This window comes from Pseudophryne corroboree, chromosome 2 (assembly GCF_028390025.1).
Source record: "Pseudophryne corroboree isolate aPseCor3 chromosome 2, aPseCor3.hap2, whole genome shotgun sequence".
NCBI classification, from domain to species: Eukaryota; Metazoa; Chordata; class Amphibia; order Anura; family Myobatrachidae; genus Pseudophryne; species Pseudophryne corroboree.
Window position 1 is genome coordinate 900665280 of NC_086445.1, and position 25154 is coordinate 900690433.

General features: G+C 43.6%; 1 protein-coding gene across 1 annotated transcript in view; it reads right to left on the reverse strand.

The window, feature by feature from the left end:
- NLK (nemo like kinase) overlaps positions 1-25154 on the reverse strand; it is a 253763-nt gene that overhangs the window by 59949 nt on the left and 168660 nt on the right. The window contains exon 4 of the mRNA XM_063956046.1: positions 11695-11801. Within this exon, the coding sequence (XP_063812116.1) occupies positions 11695-11801 (107 nt within the window). The remainder of the gene's footprint in view (positions 1-11694; positions 11802-25154) is intronic.

Below are 25154 nucleotides of genomic sequence, written 5' to 3' on the forward strand. Positions count from 1 at the left end.
CTAGAAGATGAGCACTCTGCAACCACCACAGGAGACACCCTTGTCTTTGGTGACAGGGTTATCCGCTGATGCATCTGAAGATGCGATCCGGACCATTTGTCCAGCAGGTCCCACTGGAAAGTTCTTGCGTGGAATCTGCCGAAAGGGATTGCTTCGTAGGAAGCCACCATTTTTCCCAGGACCCTTGTGCATTGATGCACTGACACTTGGCCTGGTTTTAGGAGGTTTCTGACTAGTTCGGATAACTCCCTGGCTTTCTCCTCCGGGAGAAACACCTTTTTCTGGACTGTGTCCAGGATCATCCCTAGGAATAGAAGACGTGTCGTCGGGATCAGCTGCGATTTTGGAAAATTGAGAATTCAACCGTGCTGCCGCAACACTACTTGAGATAGTGCTACCCCGACTACCAATTGTTCCCTGGATCTTGCCCTTATCAGGAGATCGTCCAAGTACGGGATAACTAAAACTCCCTTCCTTCGAAGGAGTATCATCATTTCGGCCATTACCTTGGTAAAGACCCGGGGTGCCGTGGACAAACCAAACGGCAGCGTCTGAAACTGATAATGACAGTTCTGTACCACAAACCTGAGGTATCCTTGGTTAGAAGGGTAAATTGGGACATGGAGGTAAGCCTCCTTGATGTCCAAAGACACCATATAATCCCCTTCTTCCAAGTTCGCAATCACCGCTCTGAGTGACTCCATCTTGAATTTGAACCTGTGTATGTAAGTGTTCAAGGATTTCAGATTTAAAATAGGTCTCACCGAGCCGTCCGGCTTCGGTACCACAAACAGCGTGGAATAATACCCCTGTCCCTGTTGCAGGAGGGGTATCTTGATTATCACCTGCTGGGAATACAGCTTGTGAATGGCTTCCAATACCGCCTCCCTGTCGGAGGGAGACGTCGGTAAAGCAGACTTTAGGGGAGTGCCTGAGTCCGCTTGTAAAGCCCCAGCGTCATGCTGAGGACTTGGCAGAAACGGGAGAGGGCTTCTGTTCCTGGGAACTGGTTGTTTGCTGCAGCCTTTTTCCTCTCCCTCTGCCACGGGGCAGAAATGAGGATCCTTTTGCCTGCTTGCCCTTATGGGGCCGAAAGGACTGCGCCTGATAATACGGCGTCTTCTTATGTTGAGAGGCTACCTGGGGTAAAAATGTGGATTTCCCAGCAGTTGCCGTGGCCACCAGGTCTGATAGACCTACCCCAAATAACGCCTCCCCTTTGTAAGGCAATACTTCCATATGCCTTTTGGAATCAGCATCACCTGACCACTGCCTCGTCCATAACCCTCTTCTGGCAGAAATGGACAGCGCACTTACTCTTGATGCCACTCGGCAAATATCTCTCTGTGCATCACGCATATATAGAAATGCATCTTTCAAATGCTCTATAGTCAGTAATATACTGTCCCTATCTAGGGTATCAATATTGTCAGTCAGGGAATCCGACCAAGCCACCCCAGCACTGCACATCCAGGCTGAGGCGATTGCTGGTCGCAGTATAACACCCGTGTGAGTGTATATACATTTTAGGATATTCTCCTGCTTTCTGTCAGCAGGTTCCTTAAGGGCGGCCGTATCAGGAGACGGTAGTGCCACCTGTTTTGACAAACGTGTGAGCGCTTTATCCACCTTAGGGGGTGTTTCCCAACGTGCCCTATCCTCTGGCGGGAAGGGGTATGATGCTAATAACCTTTTAGGAATTATCAGTTTTTTATCGGGGGAAACCCACGCTTCATCACACACTTCATTTAATTCCTCAGATGCAGGAAAAACTACAGGCAGTTTTTTCTCACCAAACATAATACCCTTTTTAGTGGTACTTGTATTATCAGAAATATGTAAAACATTTTTCATAGCATCAATCATGTAACGTGTGGCCCTACTGGAAGTCACATTCGTCTCTTCATCGTCGACACTGGAGTCAGTATCCGTGTCGGCGTCTGTATCTGCCATCTGAGGTAACGGGCGTTTTAGAGCCCCTGATGGCTTTTGAGACGCCTAGACAGGCACGAGCTGAGTAGCCGGCTGTCTCATGTCATCAACCGTCTTTTGTAAAGAGCTGACACTGTCACGTAATTCCTTCCATAAGCTCAGCCACTCAGGTGTCGACTCCCTAGGGGGTGACATCTCCATTACAGGCAATTGCTCCGCCTCCACACCATTTTCCTCCTCATACATGTCGACACAATCGTACAGACACACAGCACACACACGGAATGCTCTGATAGAGGACAGGACCCCACTAGCCCTTTGGGGAGACAGAGGGAGAGTATGCCAGCACACACCAGAGCGCTATATATATATATATATACAGGGATAACCTTATAGAAGTGTTTTTCCCCTTATAGCTGCTGTTTTATTTATACTGCACCTAATTAGTGCCCCCCTCTCTTGTTTTACCCTTTTCTGTAGTGCAGGACTGCAGGGGAGAGTCAGGGAGACGTCCTTCCAGCGGAGCTGTGAGGGAAAATGGCGCCCGTGTGCTGAGGAGATAGGCTCCGCCCCCTTCTCGGCGGACTTTTCTCCCGCTTTTTGCTGTATTCTGGCAGGGGTTAAAATACATCCATATAGCCCTGGGGGTTATATGTGATGTATTTTCGCCAGCCAAGGTGTTTCTATTGCTGCTCAGGGTGCCCCCCCCAGCGCCCTGCACCCTCAGTGACCGGAGTGTGAAGTGTGCCTGAGGAGCAATGGCGCACAGCTGCAGTGCTGTGCGCTACCTTGGTGAAGACTGATGTCTACTGCCGCCGATTTTCCGGACCTCTTCTTGCTTCTGGCTCTGTAAGGGGGCCGGCGGCGCGGCTCTGGGACCGGACTCCGAGGCTGGGCCTGTGTTCGGTCCCTCTGGAGCTAATGGTGTCCAGTAGCCAAGAAGCCCAAGCTGGCTGCAAGCAGGCAGGTTCGCTTCTTCTCCCCTTAGTCCCTCGATGCAGTGAGCCTGTTGCCAGCAGGTCTCACTGAAAATAAAATACCTAAAACTAAACTTTTACTAAGAAACTCAGGAGAGCCTCCTAGAATGCACCCTTCTCGGCCGGGCACAAAAATCTAACTGAGGCTTGGAGGAGGGTCATAGGGGGAGGAGCCAGTGCACACCAGGTAGTCCTAAAGCTTTACTTTTGTGCCCAGTCTCCTGCGGAGCCGCTATTCCCCATGGTCCTTACGGAGTTCCCAGCATCCACTAGGACGTCAGAGAAAAAGGCAGTTTGTTCCAGTCTCTTATGAAAGATACGAATGCTTTCTGTGGGAGACTGCCGACTCATGCTAAAGACAGGGTTAATTCCCCACATATACCTGCACACATACCATCTAATTAATCACACCCATGTGATTAGCTGTGCTGAGTGCTTGGGAGGAGGTATAAGTAGACCGTCTTGTGTCATGGGCTGGACTAGCTAGGAGACAAGTGTATAGCTAGAAGCAGGGTCGCAGGACACTGTGAATACTTTATGGATGTATTTGCTGGAACCACACATAATTTTTACATTAATTATAAATAAAAAAAATTCAACCAACTGACACCTTTTAAGAACCTCCAATACTTTGCTTACGGCCACAAACAGCCTTAAGGTGGGTACACACTGGGCGATATATCGGGCGTTCTCTTGAACGGCCGATATATCGCGGGTCCGTCGGCCAGTGTGTACGGCCGATATGTCTGTGAACTCCGTTGTTCACAGACGTATCGCGTCGGCCCAGCAGCACAGCTGATGGCCAATATATCTACCGATATATTGGCGCATCGCTGTGTGTGTACGGGCGGTCGGCCGACCGACCGTACACATGCTGCGGTGGCCGTACACGCCCGCCCAGTACATGACGTCAGTCCCCGACGGATCGGGCAGTGTGTATGCAAAGCACACTGCCCGATCCGTCCATAGATATATTTGACGATCAATTGATCGGCAGATATATCTTCCAGTGTGTACCCACCTTTACATATGGGGCTGCTGACTCCTCCCTCCCCCCATCCTTTTTCATGTACATCTTCCAATTAGCTTTTTGTAGAAAAAGTCACGCAACTACACTGCGATTCCTGTGACTCACCATTCTAACTGAATCTTGCATTTCTCGTGTGCGCACATCGCCGCAATGAATGCAAGTTTTAGGATTAGAAGTCACTTTTAGAAAGTTGCGCCTATTTGAGGAGCGAATTCAGAGATGTATGCTAATGCATTCACAGCTTAGATACCATACACATTGATGTGCGAAAATATGCTAATGCTGCACCCGCCTGGAAATGTATTAAGATGCCCACCGGCGGCTTTGCAGATCTCCGGAACTGCATATAAACATGCAGCAATGGTCTCAGATCCCTAGATAATCAACCATCTAAGTTCTCACCCCCATCTGTCCCTATCAATCACTTTGCAAATAAATCCTCGCTGCGAGCGACATCGCAAAGGTATCTTGGCACACGCACAGTCACCAGATTACCGCTCAACTGTATAAATAACGGCATTGCTTACATCTCTGAATCAGTTGACTCCTTAGATTTGGGACTGGGGCACTCTTTCATACCACCGGGAGCCTTACACGGGTGCTACCCAGCTGCGTCGGCCCTGTTTCCCACCGGAGTCACCAGCCCGGTACATTGCCGGAATGGTGACTTTGCCGGTGACGCGTCGGGGGCGGTGCTTGGAGATCACATGATCTCCATGCACCACCCGCACGTAGACTGTAAACGGGAAGCCGAATCGTGTGATCCGGCTCCCGTTTACACTGCACAGTTTGCATGGTGTTCAACCCTACAAACTACCAGAGTTGGAATACCGGGTCACTCGATCCGGATTATTTCAATTTGACCCTTTTACACTTAGCAGCAACACGGGTTTTGCACCTTCAAGTGCAATAACCCGTGTTATATGCTGGCGGTGTAAAAGGGGTATATGTCAGCTCTAAATCACTGTGTTGACGCTGCTTAGTATGTGTTCCGCACACAATATGGTTAGTCCAGGTGCTACTATGCCAGATGTGGTACTGAGAGTTTTACTGCAAACTAATACTATTAATATATATACTATTAAATATATATATATATATATATATATATATATAATAAGAATTTACTTACCGATAATTCTATTTCTCGTAGTCCGTAGTGGATGCTGGGGACTCCGTCAGGACCATGGGGATTAGCGGGCTCCGCAGGAGACAGGGCACATCTAAAAAGCTTTTTAGGTCACATGGTGTGTACTGGCTCCTCCCCCTATGACCCTCCTCCAAGCCTCAGTTAGGTACTGTGCCCGGACGAGCGTACACAATAAGGAAGGATCTTGAATCCCGGGTAAGACTCATACCAGCCACACCAATCACACCGTACAACTTGTGATCTGAACCCAGTTAACAGTATGATAACAAAACGAAGTAGCCTCTGAAAAGATGGCTCACAACAATAGTAATAACCCGATTTTTGTAACAATAACTATGTACAAGCATTGCAGACAATCCGCACTTGGGATGGGCGCCCAGCATCCACTACGGACTACGAGAAATAGAATTATCGGTAAGTAAATTCTTATTTTCTCTAACGTCCTAGTGGATGCTGGGGACTCCGTCAGGACCATGGGGATTATACCAAAGCTCCCAAACGGGCGGGAGAGTGCGGATGACTCTGCAGCACCGAATGAGAGAACTCCAGGTCCTCTTTAGCCAGAGTATCAAATTTGTAAAATTTTACAAACGTGTTCTCCCCTGACCACGTAGCTGCTCGGCAAAGTTATAATGCCGAGACTCCTCGGGCAGCCGCCCAGGATGAGGCCACCTTCCTTGTGGAATGGGCATCTACATATTTCGGCTGTGGCAGGCCTGCCACAGAATGTGCAAGCTGAATTGTACTACAAATCTAGCGTGCAATAGACTGCTTAGAAGCAGGAGCACCCAGCTTGTTGGGTGCATACAATATAAACAGCAAGTCAGACTTTCTGACTCCAGCCGTCCTAACTATATATATATATATATATATATATATATATATATATATATATATATATATATATATATATATATATATATATATATATATTTTTAGGGCCCTGACAACGTCTAGTAACTTGGAATCCTCCAAGTCCCCAGTAGCCGCAGGCACCACAATAGGTTGTTTCAGGTGACAACGCTGACACCCCTTTAGGAAGAAACTGGAGACGAGTCCCAGTTCTGCCCTGTTCAAATGGAAAATTTTAATATGGGCTTTTGTAAAACAAAGCCGCCCATTCTTTTTGACAATCGCCTGGCCGAGGCCAGGACTAACAACATGGTCACTTTCCATGTGAGATATTGGTCAACAGCATGGTCACTTTCCATGTGAGATATTTCAAATCCACAGATTTGAGCGGTTCAAACCAATATGATTTTAAGGAATCCCAACACTATGTTGAGATCTCACGGTGCCCCTAGAGGCACAAAAGAACTGTATATGGAATACACCCTTTACAATCTGGACTTCAGGAACTGAAGTCAATTTTTTCTGGAAGAAAATCTACAGGGCCGAAATTTAAATCTTAATGAACCCCAATTTGAGGCTCAAAACACTCCTGTTTTCAGGAAGTGCAGAATCGACCTAGTTGAATTTCCTTCGTGGAGCCTTCCTGGCCTTACCCACGCAACATATTTTCACCACATGTGGTGATGACGTTGTGCGGTCACCTCCTTCCTGGCTTTGACCAAGGTAGGTATGACCTCTTATGGAATGCCTTTTTCCCTTCAGAATCCGGTATTCAACCGCCATGCCGTCAAACGCAGCCGCGGTAATTCTTGGAAAAGACATGGTACTTGCTGAAGCAAGTCCCTTCTTAGCTCCCCAGGCCCTTAGTCCTCTGTGAGCATCTCTTGAAGCTCCGGGTACCAAGTCCCTCTTGGCCCATCCGGAGCCACTAGTATAGTTCATACTCCTCTATGTCTTATAATTCTCAATACCTTGGTTATGAGAAACAGAGGAGGGAACCCATACACTGACTGGTACACCCACGGTGTTACCAGAACATCCACAGCTATCGCCTGAAGGTCTCATGACCTGGCGGAATACCTGTCCCGTTTTTCGGGCGGGACGCTATCATGTCCACCTTTGGTCTTTGCCAACGGTCCACAATCATGCTGAAAAACTTCCCTATGAAGTTTCCACTCTCCCGGGTGGAGGTCATGCCTGCTGAGGAAGTTTGCTTCCCAGTCGTCCACTCCCGGAAAGAACACTGCTGACAGTGCTATCACATGATTTTCCGCCTAGCGAAAAATCCTTGCAGTTTTGTCACTGCCCTCCTGCTTCTTGTGCCGCCCTTTCTGTTTACGTGGGCGACTGCCGTGATGTTATCCCACTGGATCAATACCGGCTGACCTTGAAGCAGAGGTCTTGCTAAGTTTAGAGCCTTATAAATTTGCTCTAAGCTTATTTATGCAGAGAGAATTCTCCAGACTTAATCACACTTCCCTGGAAATTTTTTCCCTGTGTGACTGTTCTCCAGCCTCTCAGGCTGGCCTCCGTGGTCACCGGCATCCAATCCTGAATGCCAAATCTGCGGCCCTCTAGAAGATGAGCACTCTGTAATCACCACAGGAGAGACACCCTTGTCCTTGGATATAGGGTTATCCGCTGATGCATCTGAGGATGCGATCCGGACCATTTGTCCAGCAGATCCCACCGAAGAGTTCTTGCGGGAAATCTGCCGAATGGAATTGCTTCGTAATAAGCCACCATTTTTTACCAGGACTCTTGTGCAATGATGCACTGACACTTTTCCTGGTTTTAGGAGGATCCCGATTAGCTCGGATAACTCCCTGGCTTTCTCCACTGGGAGAAACACGTTTTTCTGGACTGTGTCCAGAATCATCCCTATGAACAGTAGACGTGTCATCGGAAAAAGCTGCGATTTTGGAATATTTAGAATCCACTCGTGCTGTCGTAGAACTACTTAAGATAGTGCTACTCCGACCTCCAACTGTTCTCTGGACCTTGCCCTTATCAGGAAAGCGTCCATGTTTCCTTTTAAGAAAAATCATCATTCCGGCCATTACCTTGGTAAAGACCCAGGGCGCCGTGGACAACCCAAACGGCAGCGTCTGAACTGATAGTGACAGTTCTGTACCAGGAACCTGAAGTACCCTTGGTGAGAAGGGCAAATTTGGACCTGTAGGTAAGCGTCCCTGATATCCAGTGACACCATATCGTCCCCTTCTTCCTGGTTCGCTATCACTGCTCTGAGTGACTCCATCTTGATTTGAACGCTTGTATGTAAGTGTTCAAATATTTCAGATCTCACCGAGCCGGTTGGCTTCAGTACCACAATATAGTGTGGAATACTACCCCCTTCCATGTTGTAAGAGGGGTACTTTGATTATCACCTGCTGGGAATACAGCCTGTGAATTGTGTGAGGGGGAGATGTCTCGAATTTCCAATGTACACCTGGGATACTACATGTAGGATCCAGGAGTTCCCTTGCGAGTGAGCCCCCTGCGTACTGAAACTCTTGAGATGACCCCCTACCGCACCTGAGTCCGCTTGTACGGCCCCAGCGTTATGCTGCGGACTTGGCAGAAGCTGTGAGGGGCTTCTGTTCCTGGGAATGGGCTGCTTGCTGCAGTCTTCTTCCCTTTCCTCTACCCCTGGGCAGATATGACTGGCCTTTGCCCGCCTGCCCGTATGGGGACGAAAAGACTGAGACTGAAAAGACTGTGTCCTTTTTTGCCGATATGTGATTCGGGGTAACAAAAGGTGGATTTTTCAGCTGTTGCCATGGCCACCAGGTCCGATGGACCGCCCCTTTATACGGCAATACTTCCACATGCCGTCTGGAATCTGCCTCACCTGACCACTGTCGTGTCTTCGTCTGGCAGATATGTACATCACATTTACTCTTGATGCCAGAATGCAAATATCCCTCTGCGCATCACGCATATATAGAAATGCATCCTTAAAATGCTCTATAGTCAATAAAATCTTGTCCCTGTCAAGGGTATCAAAATTTTCAGTCAGGAAATCCGACCAAGCCCCCTCAGCGCTGCACATCCAGGCTGAGGCGATTGCTGGTCGTAGTATAACACCAGTATGTGTGTATATACTGTCATGATATTTTTCAGCTTCCTATCAGCTGGCTTCTTGAGGGCGGCCGTATCTAGAGACGGTAACGCCATGTTTTTATAAGCGTGTGAGCGCCTTATCCACCCTAAGGTGTGTTTCCCAACTCGCCCTTACTTCTGGCGGGAAAGGGTATACCGCCCATAACTTTCTATCGGAGGAACCCCACGTATCATCACACACTTCATTTAATTTATCTGATTCAGGCAAAACTACAAGTAGTTTATTCACACCCTACAAAATACCCTTATTTGTGGTACTTGTAGTATCAGAAATATGTAACAGCTCCTTCATTGCCCTTAACATGTAACTCGTGGCCCTAAAGGAAAATTACGTATGTTTCTTCACCGTCGACACTGGGGTCAGTGTCCATGTCTGTGTCTGTCGACCGACTGAGGTAAATGGGCGTTTTTACAAGCCCCCGACGGTGTCTGAGACGCCTGGACCGGTACTAATTTGTCCGCCGGCCATCTCATGTCGTCAACCGTCTTGCAGCGTGTTGACATTATCACGTAATTCCATAAGTAGACCATCCATTCCGGTGTCGACTCCCTAGAGAGTGACATCAACATTACAGGCAATTTGCTCCGCCTCCTCACCAACATTTTCCTCATACATGTCGACACACACGTACCGACATACAGCACACACACAGGGAATGCTCTGATAGAGGACAGGACCCACTAGCCCTTTGGGGAGACAGAGGGAGAGTTTGCCAGCACACACCAAAAGCGCTATAATGTATATAACAACCCTAGAAGGTGTTGTTTCTATATATGCGCTCTTAATATATCATTATATCGCCAATTTATGCCCCCCTTCTCTTTTAACCCTGTTTCTGTAGTGCAGTGCAGGGGAGAGTGGGAGCCTTCCTAACCAGCGGAGCTGATCAGGAAAATGGCGCCGTGTGCTGAGGAGAATAAGCTCCGCCCCCTTTTCGGCGGGCTTTTCCTCCCGGTTTTTTAATAACTGGCCTGGGTTAAAATACATACATATAGCCTTAATGGCTATATGTGATGTATTTATTTGCCAAATAGGTATTTATATTGCTGCCCAGGGCGCCCCCAGCAGCGCCCTGCACCCTCCGTGACCGTGTCAGTGAGCCGTGTGACAACAATGGCGCACAGCTGCAGTGCTGTGCGCTACCTCTCTGAAGACTGTGAAGTCTTCTGCCGCCTGTTTCCGGACCTCCGTTCCGCCGTCTTTCTTCAGCGTCTGTAAGGGGGATCGGCGGCGCGGCTCCGGGACGAACCCCAGGCTGACCTGTGTTCCGACTCCCTCTGGAGCTCAGTGTCCAGTAGCCTAAGACTTCAATCCTCCTGCACGCAGGTGAGTTGCAAGTCTCTCCCCTAGGTCCCTCGTTGCAGTGATCCTGTCGCCAGCAGGAATCACTGATTAGAAACCTAAAAAAAACTTTACTAAATAGCTCCTTAAGAGAGCCATCCAGTTTGCACCCTTCTCGGACGGGCACAAAAACCTAACTGAGGCTTGGAGGAGGGTCATAGGGGGAGGAGCCAGTACACACCATGTGACCTAAAAAGCTTTTTAGATGTGCCCTGTCTCCTGCGGAGCCCGCTAATCCCCATGGTCCTGACGGAGTCCCCAGCATCCACTAGGACGTTAGAGAAATATATATATACATATACACACACACATATATACATATACACACACACATATATACATATACACACACACAACCCAAAGTTTGTTATTATTCAAATGGGTTGTTACTGTGGGCAGCATTTTGTGGCCTGAACACCCTGATATACTTCTGTTAATGTCAATGTGTCATAAGTGAAATTAGATCATTCACAGCCAAGGCGTGAAAAGTAGTTTTACTCTATTAGTTTGCTCCTGTTTGAACATGGTACATTCAATCTCCTGAAGTACTTATACTTGTTTAGAAGATGAACGTCAAGCAGGAATGAAAAAAAAACAAAAAAACAAAAACACAGGCATGATGTAATATTAACGTTTCAGTGTAATGTCACTACCATCATGATCATGTATCCTGATGATAGTGGTATTACACTGAAATGTTGATATTATATCATGCCTGTGTGCTGTGGTTCTTTTGCTGCACCGCTGTTAACATAGATAGTGCTGGCAGCCGCTGCAAAATGGTCTTTATTTTTCTAGGAAAGTAAAAAAATAACTAAAGTGGATGTGTGAACCTTGCTCCATCTGAGAGTAAACCACCATTACCCTAAACCTAGTCAAGTAATTTCATGCCATCGCCAACAACAACAACAAGAGGCTAAGTGACTGCCTCCAATAAGATCATTACAGTCACCCATCTACTTACTGTGTGCTGCTTGCAGCATTCTAATGCTCTAACGGGTTTAGGGTGGTCTTCAGTATGCCGGCTGTCGGGATCCCGGCGCACAGTATACCGGCGCCGGAATCCCGACAGCCAGCATACCGACACTTATTCTCCCTTGTGGGGGTCCACGACCCCCCTGGAGGGAGAATAAAATAGCGTTTGCTGTATCCCTGTCCAATTCTAAATTGGATACACACCAATAGAAAATGATGCCCAACAACAGAAAGGAACTTTATACCCTAGTCAAAGGCACCTTACAAATAAAGAACAACAGATTATATCACATAAAAAAAATACACTTACCTCTTAAAATCTGGTATAAAAAAACTTTGACATGATCTGAACTGAGAGGCTGAGGAGAGACGATGATCTTATGGAGGTCGCTCTGCATTAATTCTGTGACAACGTATCTGAGAAGCGAGTTAAGGTGTACACGGGACAAACAGATTTTATTCACTTTACAAAAAAGATATAGGATTAGCATCATAATAAATACTTACTAGCATGTTCCACACAAATAGCTGACCATACCAAAACCTATGACATCAAAATTACATTTCACTGCACGGAATACAAAAATTTGCTTAACAAATGAAAAGTGAAATAACATTGCTGATTAAAAAATATTTTTAATCAAAGTATTTATGATATATATTATCTATTGCATTTTTTGAATGCGTAGAAGTACAGCAAGACTTGGCCATCTGTGTACATTTTACATGGATTATGAAGAGTCAGACTTCTGCTAACCACAAGTGGGGCGAAGGAATATTTTTAAAATCCACAGTGTTTCTCTGTTTCAGCAATTTATGGGTCCCTGAACTACAGTTTTGCCCATGACCAGTTTACAACATCACCTCAACACATGAACTTAGTATGCAAACCAGCAGTGTATGTATACAGATATATAATGGTGTATAACTGCAGGCAAGATATGAAAATATATATATAATATAAAAGCTTGTATCTATATCTATATATACATACAAAATCACTGACATGTCAGACATGTTTAAAAAGACAACAATAAGCCTTCTCTTCATTACGTGACCCACTGTTCCATCGTTATGCACATATTTGATGCTGTACTTCTCTTCAGTCATGTAAAGCCTCTGTCAAACTAATAACCTATAAGACATGCATCATCTATCACCATTAACATATACTCCCTCTGAAGTACACTGAATGTAAGGAGGGAACTACTTTTTTATATGAAGTCAGTGTACACACTGTGTGGAAACGAGGTCTTGTCTATTACACAGTATGTTACTGCTAGAGGACACATCAGGAGCCGAAGCAGATGCTAGTGAAGGGGAAGCAGCATATTAAGACGTGCACCTCGGAGTTGCAATCGGGAACTGTGAGGTTCCAGTCTTTGCCCCTGTGTATATGTGCAATGGCCCATGCTTCAGAGTCAGACCGTCAGAAAGTCTGATCAGTGTGAGGCTTCATATTCTGCATTCTACAGATTCTAGAGTTCAGTATGCATATGTTAAAACAAAGTACGCAAATCGATATTTACACTTTGCGGCAAGAATTTCCTTTGTCAATGTAAATGCATCTTGTGTCATATGTGGGTAGCTGCCATAGGGTATATGTATCATATGTATGAAACCTTCTAAAGAGTGAGAAAGGGGCAAGTGAATAAGTTGCCCATTGCAACCAAACAGCTTCTAGGTAGCATTAATCAAGAACATACTACTAAATTATAGAGGCTGGTTGGTTGCTATGGGAAACTGTTCCACTTGTCCAATTTACAAGGCTTGATACTTCTCTCCCCTTAGTACACTATGCTGCAGGGAATAATACAATATATAAATCCAGTATAACAACAGTTACTGTTTTTCACCATCTGTTTATACAAGCCCTAGACATCACCACTTGCAGTTAGAAGAGATTTATCATCCAGTTGAGTAAAAGGGATCTTTACCATTGTGGCCATGAAATGATAGGATGGTCCTCAATCAAGGATGTAACACCAGAAGGGGCCCATGTACAGCAATCTCCTTTCTCCGAGTAGTGTATCTCCACTCATACCTTGTCTAGCAAGTGGATCCCTTCTCCCCCGCACCATCTTCACAGTACTATTTGGGAAAATGGCACATGCACACAAAAGATAAGATGGTGCCATGGATAAGGGAGAAGCAGGGATATGCTTGCCAGCACAAGGTATACGCTGGGTGTAGAGTATGCACTGCGGTCCTCCTCGGAACCAGGGAAACCGCAGTCTGTACCCAATATAAATATGCCTAGGACCCCAACGAGGATTGCAATTGGCAGACACTATAGATTGAAAACGGGTGTGGATCATTAGATCGACAGTGTCTAGGTCGACAATGTTTAGGTTGACCACGATAGGTCGACAGTCACTAGGTAGACAGGGTTTGAAGGTCGACATGTTCTAGGTCGACAGGTCAAAAGGTCAACATAAGTTTTTAATGGTTTTTTTTTGGTGTCGTTTTCTCCGCACAGTGACCGGGAAGCTGAATTAGTGCACTGTGTCCCCACGCATGACTCGCTTTGCTCGCCATGCTTCGGGCAAGGTGCCTCGCTGCGCTCGGCACGGGTTACTATTCCCAATCGTAGTCCGCAAGGATCGTTAAGTATGAAAAAGTTACAAAAATGGGAAAAAATGGAAAACCTCATATCAACATTTTGACCTGTCGATCTAGAACATGTCGACCTAGAAACCCTGTCGACCTTCAAACCCTCTCGACCTAGTGACTGTCAACCTATAGTGGTCGACCTAAACATTGTCGATCTTCAGACTGGATCCCATTGAAAACATGATGGAACATCATTGCCCCCAGCTGCAAGATCAACCAGCAGCAGGGGGCAATCCTAAAGATTGCCCATCACTGCCTGCTGGGAGGAGAGAGCAGGGAGAGGCGGGGCTGCTGCAGTGCAGTTTGTGGAGCACGGAGGGCACAGTCATCAGCTGGTTTCGCTGTGGTTTTTACAAAACAAATGCACAGACTAGAACATAAAAGCATATCTTGTGTGTCTGCTACTTGGCCGGGAAATGCTACAGTTATTACTCTCTCTTTTTAACCAGATGCCTTATATCCTGCCTGATGCCAGCTTATCTGCATGGACATAAGGGAGCAGACACATTCTGCAGGAAATAGAGTTATTTTAAAGTGAATAGGCCCCTGTTGCTATGTTGCTATTAAAAAATAGAAATTGTATAGCTTGTGTATGAGTGAATAAAATACTTTTGGGATGATTCAAAAACTAAAACATATTTTACAGGAAAGTAAAATAATATAAAATAATAAACAAAGTGCTTATTGCAGAATAAAGAGATATTTAATAAACAACACACCACGCTATCTGTTTTGTCTGTGGAAGGACAATGCATAGGGGAATGGAGACTGAAATGGATCATTACACAGCTTGCACATAGCTGCAGGGCAAAGCTAAACAGAATGTCAAATATCTACAAATCCATCAAAAACAGGAGGACTTCCACTGGGGCCTCACTGGGATAAAAGATGCACCCTGAAATAAAAGCACAACAACCAGAATTAGTATGTATAGTGTCTGGGAAGGTCACAATTTAGCGGTGGCATTGTTACACACAACTACCAAAATCTTTCAGCTATTTGCACTAATAAGCTTTCACGGTTAGGATAGTTAGATACAATATCCTTCAGTGAGCATTATATAACTGAATGTTACCTATATCAGGGTGTATGTTTCCTGCAATTAATATCAAGGGGGGAATTTAATCGTTCGTTGTTTTTTTTTTTTTGGGGGGGGGGGGGGGTTGTGGCTGCAGCTCCCGGCTAAAGTGCAGGAGCTCTTCAATTGTTGTGCCGCTGGGTGCGAGTGCCACGGACGGTCAATACTTCTCGCAGATATCTGCTTGTGCACTTGGGCACCCAAAACAGCAGCACACCCAATAGTTTGCACGGGATTAGCCGCTTCACCTGGCGAATTCCGGTGCATTTGGGTGTGACATCTGTGATAAGTAATGTACGCCAGTGGCAAAAACAACTAAATATCCACGTCATTTTATACGGGAGATGCATCCTTGAATAAACAAATCAATTTCCACAAACTCCACAAAAATAGCCTTTTCCCTGTGAAAGTGGGAACAGTGTGTGCTTCTCATCAGATCACTTATAAGGTAAGTTCTCATTAACTGTGGTTCAGATCACAAAAATGCAGCTCCCATCATGAGTGGGAAAGGCCAAACAAGAAACCTATAGACAACGCATTTCACTCCCAAATTCATGTGCCACTTATGTTACAAACACAGACAGGTGGGATCTGACCGTTTACGTTCAAGGAAATTCATTATATGGTACATAAAACAAAATTACAACATGAAAAACCTGAAACATAACACTACCTGCAATATTATATGTCTAAACGTTAATGTCTGGAAGACCATTATATTGTACCTCTGCCATAACCCTGCTGTAAATGAAATTCTATTAAAATCCAGTGTCAAATTTTGTTTTAAGAAAAAAATAAAATAAAAAAATAACACATTACATATACACATATGTATGTTTATATATGTAAATACACACTCAAGATATGTTTTAGTTGGTAAAATGTGAACATGTTCAATGGAAAATAAGGTCTAATGGAGATATGCGCATGCTGAAAAGCAGAGATGAGCGGGTTCGGTTTTACTCAGATTTACTCGGATCTCAAAACGGCATCTTATTGGCTCACGGATGTCACGTTTTGGATAACCAATAAGAAAAATCCGGATAAAACCGAACTGGCGTTAATTCCGGCACTAAATCCGAACCCTCTCATCTCTACTGAAAAGACAGTGTTCCTTGGCTATGACAGCCTTAGAATCATAACCCAGTCTTTACAATTTATTTCATAAACTAGATTTTAATTCTATTTTTAATTCCAATTTTATGACTAATATTGAAAAGCTGTAATACCACGTAATTTGATTATGTCAAACTTCCCATTTCACCAGTCAGACAAATCTGTATCTATTGCGTGAGGTCTCCAGAACCCCTGCATCTGTTGCCAGGCCAACCAAAGCAGGCAGTAGTAAATGAATGGCTAAAATGGCACCTGCAGCAGTCCAGGTCTGATATGCACTAAGTGGCGCTCACTTGAAAGACTCTACGGGGCCATTAACGTAAAAAGAATCTGTCTGATTATTGTCTCTTGGTAATTGAATGAGGGCATCAGAATAGGAGGTAGTGACGACTGTGTTTGATGTTCCTGTTTCATCCAAATGTGACAGCCTCTCAAACAGATGGTGCCCAAGAGGTTTAGAGCTTCCTCTCAAGCCCACAAATGTGAGAACAGACAGGAAAACTGACATCTCTGTAGGAGCAGATTTCATTCACATGTACTTCTATTTATTTTACAGCTAATACAACAGGTGATGAGTGAAATTAAACCATCTATGTTCACGTCGTCAGAAAAAGCCAAAAGAATATTTCTTTACTCACATATTAATCATAGTACACTTATTGGGGGTAATTCCAAATTGATCGCAGCAGGATTTTTGATAGCAACTGGACAAAACCATGTGCACTGCAGGGGAGGCAGATATAACATGTGCAGAAAGAGTTAGATTTGGGTGGGTTATATTGTTTCTGTGCAGGGTAAATACTGGCTGCTTTATTTTTACACTGCAAATTAGATTGCAGATTGGACACACCATACCCAAATCTAACTCTCTCTGCACGTTATATCTGCCTGCCCTGCAGTGCACATGGTTTTGCCCAGTTGCTATCAAAAATCGTGCTGCGATCGACTTGGAATTACCCCCATTATTAGATCCATTCAGTGAATAAAAAAAAAATGTAAAGCAGTCCTGCCAAATTCATGGGAGAGAGAGTAGATCACCTGTATCTATACAACAAAGCAGGCATTCCCAACCTGTGGTACATGTGCTCCAAGCGGTACCACCAAACGATTAGAATCCAGGCAGCAGATTACAGTGTGTCACAATGACGACAGTCGTGAACACTAAGCCTAGCCCTAACCGTTCCCAACGGCAGCCTAACCGTCCCTGTCCGCAGCCTAGTCCTAACTGTCCCCATCGGCAGCTTAACCGTCCCAGTCCGCAGCCTAGTCCTAACTGTCGGCATCGGCAGCCTAATCCTAAACATACCCTCCCGCAGCCTAACCCTAATACTTGCTGTCGGGATCGGTCGGCATTGTGACCTTCTGGATTGTGTTGACGGGATTCTGGTGCCAGGAACCGGACTACATCTCTTTAAAATCTAAGTAGCTTCACCTGTTCAAATAATTTATTTACGCCTGAATAAAACTCTGAAGCCTAGCTAAACAATAGTAGATATTCTTATAATTGTTAAGCGTATGAGTGGCAAATATTTTTGCAGCCTTTTTTGATCGGCTTGCTAATTCTCCATCACCTGGGTGAAACCCATTTAAATCCATTAGTTGGCCAAAATAGGCACATTACAAGAATTTATCCTTTGAACATTTCTAAAGCCTCCTCCTTAAATGCAGAACAGCCACAATATTGCATGTGTCCGTTGTGTGAAGAAATTACAGGGGCGCATTTTTCACAACCTTAACACGCATTTATACACCCCGCCCCAATCCTCCCATCCGATTCCCATGTAAACCATCATCTAAAATCCTCACAGTCATATACAAATGAATACTTTAGAAACCAGTGTTCAGCCATTAATAGCTGTAAAAAAAGTTTTTCTTCAGCAAACAAAAAAAAAAAAAAATGGTATGCCATTTTACCATCAAGGGAGATGATTCCCCATTCCTCACCCTGCATATAGACTTCTAATCAACTAAAAAAAGTGATTACTACACTAAAGAAAACACCCTAAAATGACCATGTTTATCCTTGCTTAATCCGCTTCGTTGGCTTGCAGTTTCCTAGGTAACATATTAAATGTACAATAATGCAGAGTAAGATACTGGGACATAAACAGTGTTACTTAGGGTGTACTACAATTGCCCGGCGCTCAGCATACCGGCACCGGGATCCCGACCACTGGAATGCCGGCTGCAGGGCGAGCGCAAAAGAGCCATGCTACTTATTCTCCCTCCAGTGAGGTCATGGACACCCCAAAAGGGAGAATAGTTGTCGGTATACCGGCGCCGGTATGCTGAGCACCGGTATCCCGACAGCCGGTATATCGAGTGCCTCCCCCTCTGAGCATGCTATGCTTTGTCATGTGAAATTTTTATCCTAACATTGGCTAGAGACAAGAGTACTTTCTGCCTACATGCAGATAAGCTTCCCTTTACTATATATGTATAGTGTGCTTTATGTAATGGGATATTTAATACAAAGAACAGAACATAAGTGTTTAGTGGACAGAATGTACAGGATTTGTGTTTGGATCTTGTACTTGATTAATAGCTCTGTCCTTCAGACACTTTAGCACACTGAGCTCTACATGTGGGAATAATAAGCGGAGCAATACATGCACTGGTATTGCTACAGATAAGCAGAATATGGACCATTACATTAATTTAAACTTACATCCTGTTCACAGGTATTGAGCAGGGGGGGGGGGGGGGAATTACAATGTATAGGACAAGTGTTTGCAAGCAAACTTATGACATACAGATTTTCAAGTTCTAAAGTATTTATTTACATATGAAAGAATATAAAAATGTTATCACCAAGGTCTTTTCATCACCAGCTTTACATGATTCGGACACCAAGGTCCTTCATCAGATGCTTCTGATGAAGGACCTTGGTGTCGAAAACATGTAAAGCTGGTGATGAAAAGACCCCTTCTTTGGACGGACTGCTGGACCTGTGCCTCTAGATACCACGTGATCGCTGGTTACCGGGACCTTGGTGATTCCATTTCTTATATCAACCGGATGGGTAGGTGATTTGCACTATGACCTGAGCAGTTTCCATGGGGATACCAAATTGTGTGGCTTATTATATGTTTTGATTGTATTTTATTGAAATGTAGTGTGATACGTGAATGAATGTGTTTCAGATTTTTCCCAACGGTGTTGCACTACTCTCTCTGTTTTGCGTTTGAGATAACAAGTATGAGGAGAGTTTTTGATCTGAAGAAAACATTTCATCTGCCCTAATTTGGTTCTTTTCTGAAATATTAAGAAAAGAGCAGTCTGCTCTAGGACATTGTGATTGGAGTTATTCACTATCTACGTTACATCTAACCACAGAGTGAGAATATGACTGTTGTTTCCTATGGACGGGTGGTATTCAGTATGCCGCCTGCTGGGATCCTGGCGCTCAGTATACCGGCGCCGGAATCCAGACACCCAACATACCGACAACTATTCTCCCTCTGGGGGTCCACGACCATCCTGGAGGGAGAATAAATAGCGTGGCGAGCCTACAAGGGGCTCATTTGCGCTTGCCCCGCTGCCAGCACGCCGGCGGTTGGGATCCCGGCGTCAGTATGCTGGGCGCCGGGATCCCGATCGCCGCCCACTAATACTACAACCCCTATAAACACAACTGACGTATTGTTCGTGCTTTTTCATAACCAGTGATAAACCAAATCGCGCCATACTGTGGCCTTTATATTCTTTGCACATTTCATGTTTGGGAAGTGATAAAATTCCCTTAGTTTACAGTGGCCTGCTTTTTGGATATTGCTGCACGATATTTTTATTCTATTGTGTTTATGAAAGAATATGAAATACATGCTTATTAATAGCACATCTATTTATTTATAATAGAAGATATTTTTTCTTTAATATATCCATGTAGCTTGGCCAGGGATATAAAACGTGTTCAATAGCACTTTTGTTGTTCAATATATCATCAGCCCATGGGTGGCCAGCTGAATCAGGAAAAGAAATCAAATTAAGCCAAACATCAAAGCAGAACATATCTGCTAGTTCAGAACCCTTTGGAACTTATTAGTGTTATCAAAAAAATGACAATGTAATTTCCACTAGATCACACCACTTGTTTTTAAAAGCAATATAAGGTAAGAGGACCTACTGTATATGCGCTGATATAGTTTCACACAGGGTTGCTACTGGATCAGTCCAGACACCCAAGGAAAGCAAATGGCTTGCACTTCAGTCATATACACTTTCTGCATATGCTATATTGAAAGAAATGAGTAAGCAAATATTTATTCAGTAGTCTGTGTGTGTTAATAAACATTAATTTACGCTAGTTAAAGCTCATATATAGAGAGTTTACTGCTTTGTTACATTAGAAATGTGAAGTTCTGTTTCACTATGACTTAACAGTCACACTCCATAACATTTGTAGCACAGTTATCAACAGGGAAAGGCTTGCAGTGGGCATAAAGCTAGTTATTAGTTCAAAAGTTGCAGTGGCACAGAGACAAAAAGACTGTACAGGTTGAGTATCCCCTATCCAAAATACTTTGGACCAAAAGTATTTTGAATATTGTCTTTTTCCGTATTTTGGAATAATTGCATACCATAATGAGATATCATGGTGATGGGACCCAAGTCTAAGCACAGAATACATTTAGGTTTCATATATACCTTATACACACAGCCTGAAGGTAAATTTTAGGCAGTATTTGTAATAACTTTGTTTAATGCATAAAGTGTGTGCACATTCACACAATTCATTTAGGTTTCATATACACCTTATACACACAGCCTAAAAGGTCATTTAATACAATATTTTTAATAACTTTGTTTCTAAAACAAAGTTTGTGTACATTGAGCCATCAAAAACCAAAGATTTCACTATCTTAGTCTCACTGAAAAAATTCAGTATTTCAGAATATTCCGTATTTCGAAATATTTGTATATGGGATACTCAACCTGTATTACCAAATGCATTTAATAAAGCAATAATCCTGTAGTTAATTACAGGAGCAAATGGAATCTGGCTACACGGAATACTTGTTGTTTATCCTAGGTGCTGAACAAGTTGGTTACATAATGGAAATATTATGTGTGTGTGTGTGTGTGTGTGTGTGTGTGTGTGTGTGTGTGTGTGTGTGTGTGTGTGTGTGTGTGTGTAGGTGTAGTAAAAAAAGCTACAGTATTTTGATTTAAAGCATTCAATTATTTTTATTTTTACCAGCGGCTTTTACCTCTGCAATTCATGTGGTGATAACGGAATATTTTTTATTTCTTTTTTTAAAGAAAAAATAATTTTGTCAGGTCTATCCTCCTAAGAAACCTGATCACTTAAACGACTCTTCCTGAAAGGCTAGTACACATACAAGCAATCTTGGTAAAACACACAATCAAGCATGTGCTAGAGATGCACATAGTACACACTTAACATGCCCCATTACTTAAACCAGTGGTTCCCAAACTCTGTGCTATGGCACCCTGGGCACTTGTTTGGTGGTCCAGGACTAAATAGGCAAAACCAGTGCTTATGGCTTCCACACATAAAATATGTGGAGAAACAGAAGTGAATCCAGTCGCTCACCGCAAGGATGAACCTAAGGATGACATATCAACAGTTTACTTCATTTAATATTTTTTTGCTGAATTTCTCAATAATAAATGTTTCATCTAGGGGTGCTGTGAAAACAATTCTGGTGCAGGGATTTAAAAATGTTTGGGAACCAATGACTTAAACTGGTAGCATCTATTTCTGCTTGAAAAATTGATCCTATTAAAAAAAAAAAAAAAAAGAGAACATGGATTTAAAATTTTAGTAACAGGGGAGTGAGCCCATCATACGCTATTAATTCTATTTTTCATGCGGTTTTCAGGAGTTAGTTGCTGAAAACACATTAACAGCATATAGGGGTAACAGAGCACCAACATCCTGGGTTAATAAAACACTAATGGATTGGCCCCAAGCAGAATGGTGCAGTGAAAACCTACTGTAGAGAATAAGAGCAAAGGATATGGATATTAATACAGAATATGTGATCAGGTAGAGCAGCAGTTTTATTTCCTATGCTATATTTGTCACAAAAGATCCTATAAAAGATGAGTATTAGGGATTGTAATTTAAAAAAAAAAAAAAAAAAAAAAGTTGATGGAAGTTTACTGACATTTGTTGGTCAGGTAAACACATGCTTATGGGTCTGCAGGATGAGACTATGCTGAACAGAGTGGATAATTCACAAGCATTACAGTCTTATCATATCTAATGTACTTATTCAAACTGGGGTAGTTATGGTCTTTGCAGTGCAAGCAAAATAGTAGTTCCATTAATACATTTTACAAGTTCATTATGTTTGGAGTGTTAACTCTGAATATAGAGCTAAAGGGAACACATACTGAAATAATAAACTATTATAATACAAAACAAAAATCACTCCTCTGCCCATGGACAGTATATAACAGCCCTCTTTTAGAGCCTCAGAAATCATTAGTGACAAATTAATGTCACACACTCCACATTCACTGTTGTGCCAGATAACCCTGAAATCAGTGTAAAACAGTTTCCCAAAACCAGAAATTATGTTCTTGAGTCTAATTTAATGCATTAGATCTACGGCTTCTAATAAATCATTTATGCAGCACTGTGTTACCAGGCAAGTTCCCATAGAAATGTATAGGGTACAAGACATTCAGATTTGAGAGGATTATTTTGGAGATTTGTAAATGGAGGCACAAAAGAGATGAAAATGCATACATGGAGCGCAGTCGGCTAATGCCAGACCATAATAGACACATACGTGTAATCTCTTAATGGATTAAAGTGATGCTTCAATTAGTTACTACAGTAAGTGATCAAGCACTGTAATACAGAGCCTTCTGGAGTCCCAGTAAAGGGTGTTAAATCACAAGGGCCTAGATTTATCAAGCCTTGTAGAGTGATAAAGTGATAAAAGTACCAGCCAATCAGCTCCTAACTGCCATGTTACAGGCTGCATTTTTAAAAATGGCAGTTAGGAGCTGATTGGTTGCTACCTCTTCACCGTGCAATTTATCACTCCCCAAGGCTTGATAAATCTGAGTCAAGGTTTGTCTCCACTTTGTACCCTATGCTCTATTTCCCCACAGCTTTTCTGGCAGGAAAACACAAGTTCAATGTCTCATGCAATTAGCACGTCAGGCCAGACTTTGCCAGATTTCTGCACACTGGAAGAGACTAATCACGTGTGCACAGGGCAAACTGTGTGCAGTCAGACACTAATATAAATGTCCACATTCCTTATAAAGAAGCCCCTTTCTGTATGTACAAAGTATTGGATAAATCAGAAATTAATTCTATCAGTTACTGACAGCTATGTGAGCTAACTACAGTGTTTAAAGAAAGCCAAAGATGCAATCTTACAGAAATAAATTGGAAAGCTTTACATGTATCCTATAGTGACAAGACATCATATTACATTATGCTGTATGGACTGTGATTCATGTACATTATTGTATTTGCACAGCTGTGGACACTCGTGCTGGTTACTGAGCAGAGACAGGCTAATGCACATGCATGGTCCAGCGTGAGAGCCACACTAATCATCCACTGAATTATTTTCAAATGCAAATTTTAAAAGCGCAGAGAACTAGTTTAGAGCAAGTATGGCTGCATTAGCAAATGAAAAGGGATTCCATCATGCACTTAGAAAGTAAATGGTATATTAATGGTGTTCATTTCATGTTCCATTAATTCATTGATGAAGGCCCCACTGTACAGACCTGCTGTATTTTATTTATTATATTTTCCCAATACTATTTAAAATACATTAAATCATGTGAAAGAGAGAAAAAGTATATTTTATTAAAATACAAAACACTATTCATTAAGGTTGGTAGCCGAGAAAAGTAATCGCCACTCCATGTTTTTTCTTTGAGAGCACAATGGTAGATGAGGAAAGAAAATAGAACACTTATATAGCAAGGAAACCCGGCAATTCACCATTCTTATACCATGCCGCGGTAAAACTGGACAAAAATGCAAGTAATCTGTTCTGTGAAACCCAAGGATAATACATGGTTGCGAAAATTCAAACTGCAAGTAGAGAATAGGATTTCCACCATTCTAACAATTAGGCAGGGGAATTTGTTTAATGATGAATGGAAGTTAAGGGCCCTACACACCTAGCGAACCACCGCTGAGCTGCCCGACGGCAGATACGGCAGATTGGCGACGCGGCGGCGGGGGGAGGTGACGGGGGAGTGAAGTTTCTTCACTCCACCCATCACCCGGCTCCATAGCACTGCATGCTAATATGGGCGAGATTGTCCATATTGGCCTGCAAGCATAAGCAACGGGGCACCAACGATGAACGAGCACGGGGCCGTGCATCGTTCATCGCTGGTGCCTACACACTGAACGATATGAACGGTATATCGTTCATTAATGAATGAGATCGTTCATTTCTTTCACTGGTATCGACCAGTGTGTAAGGCCCATTAGTTTGATTTGAAGATAGGTACTTTGTATGCATTAGGCCATTGGTCTTCAACCTGCGGCCCTCCAGCTCCTGTGGAACTACAAATTCCAGCATGCCCTGCCTCAGTTTTAGCATGCCTTAATAGCAAAACTGTGGCAGTGCATGCTGGGATGTGTAGTTCCACAGCAGCTGGAGGACCGCAGGTTGAATACCCATGCATTAGGACAGGGGTGGGAAACCTTTGGCTCTCCAGCTGTTGTTGAATTACATATCCCAGCATGCCCTGCAAGTTTTAGCATGGCCAAACAGCAAAACTGTAGCAGGGCATGCTGGTATGTGTAGTTCAACAACAGCTGCAGGGACAAAGGTTACCCACCCCTGCAGCAGAATACTTGCACATGACATCACATCTGAATCAAGTGCCAGAATGGAAAGGGATTTGTAAATAATTACTAGCTGCAAGAAAAAAATCCACAAAACAAACTGTATATTAAATGGATTATACTGAATTCTATTTGGAAAATAAATACTAGCATTTAG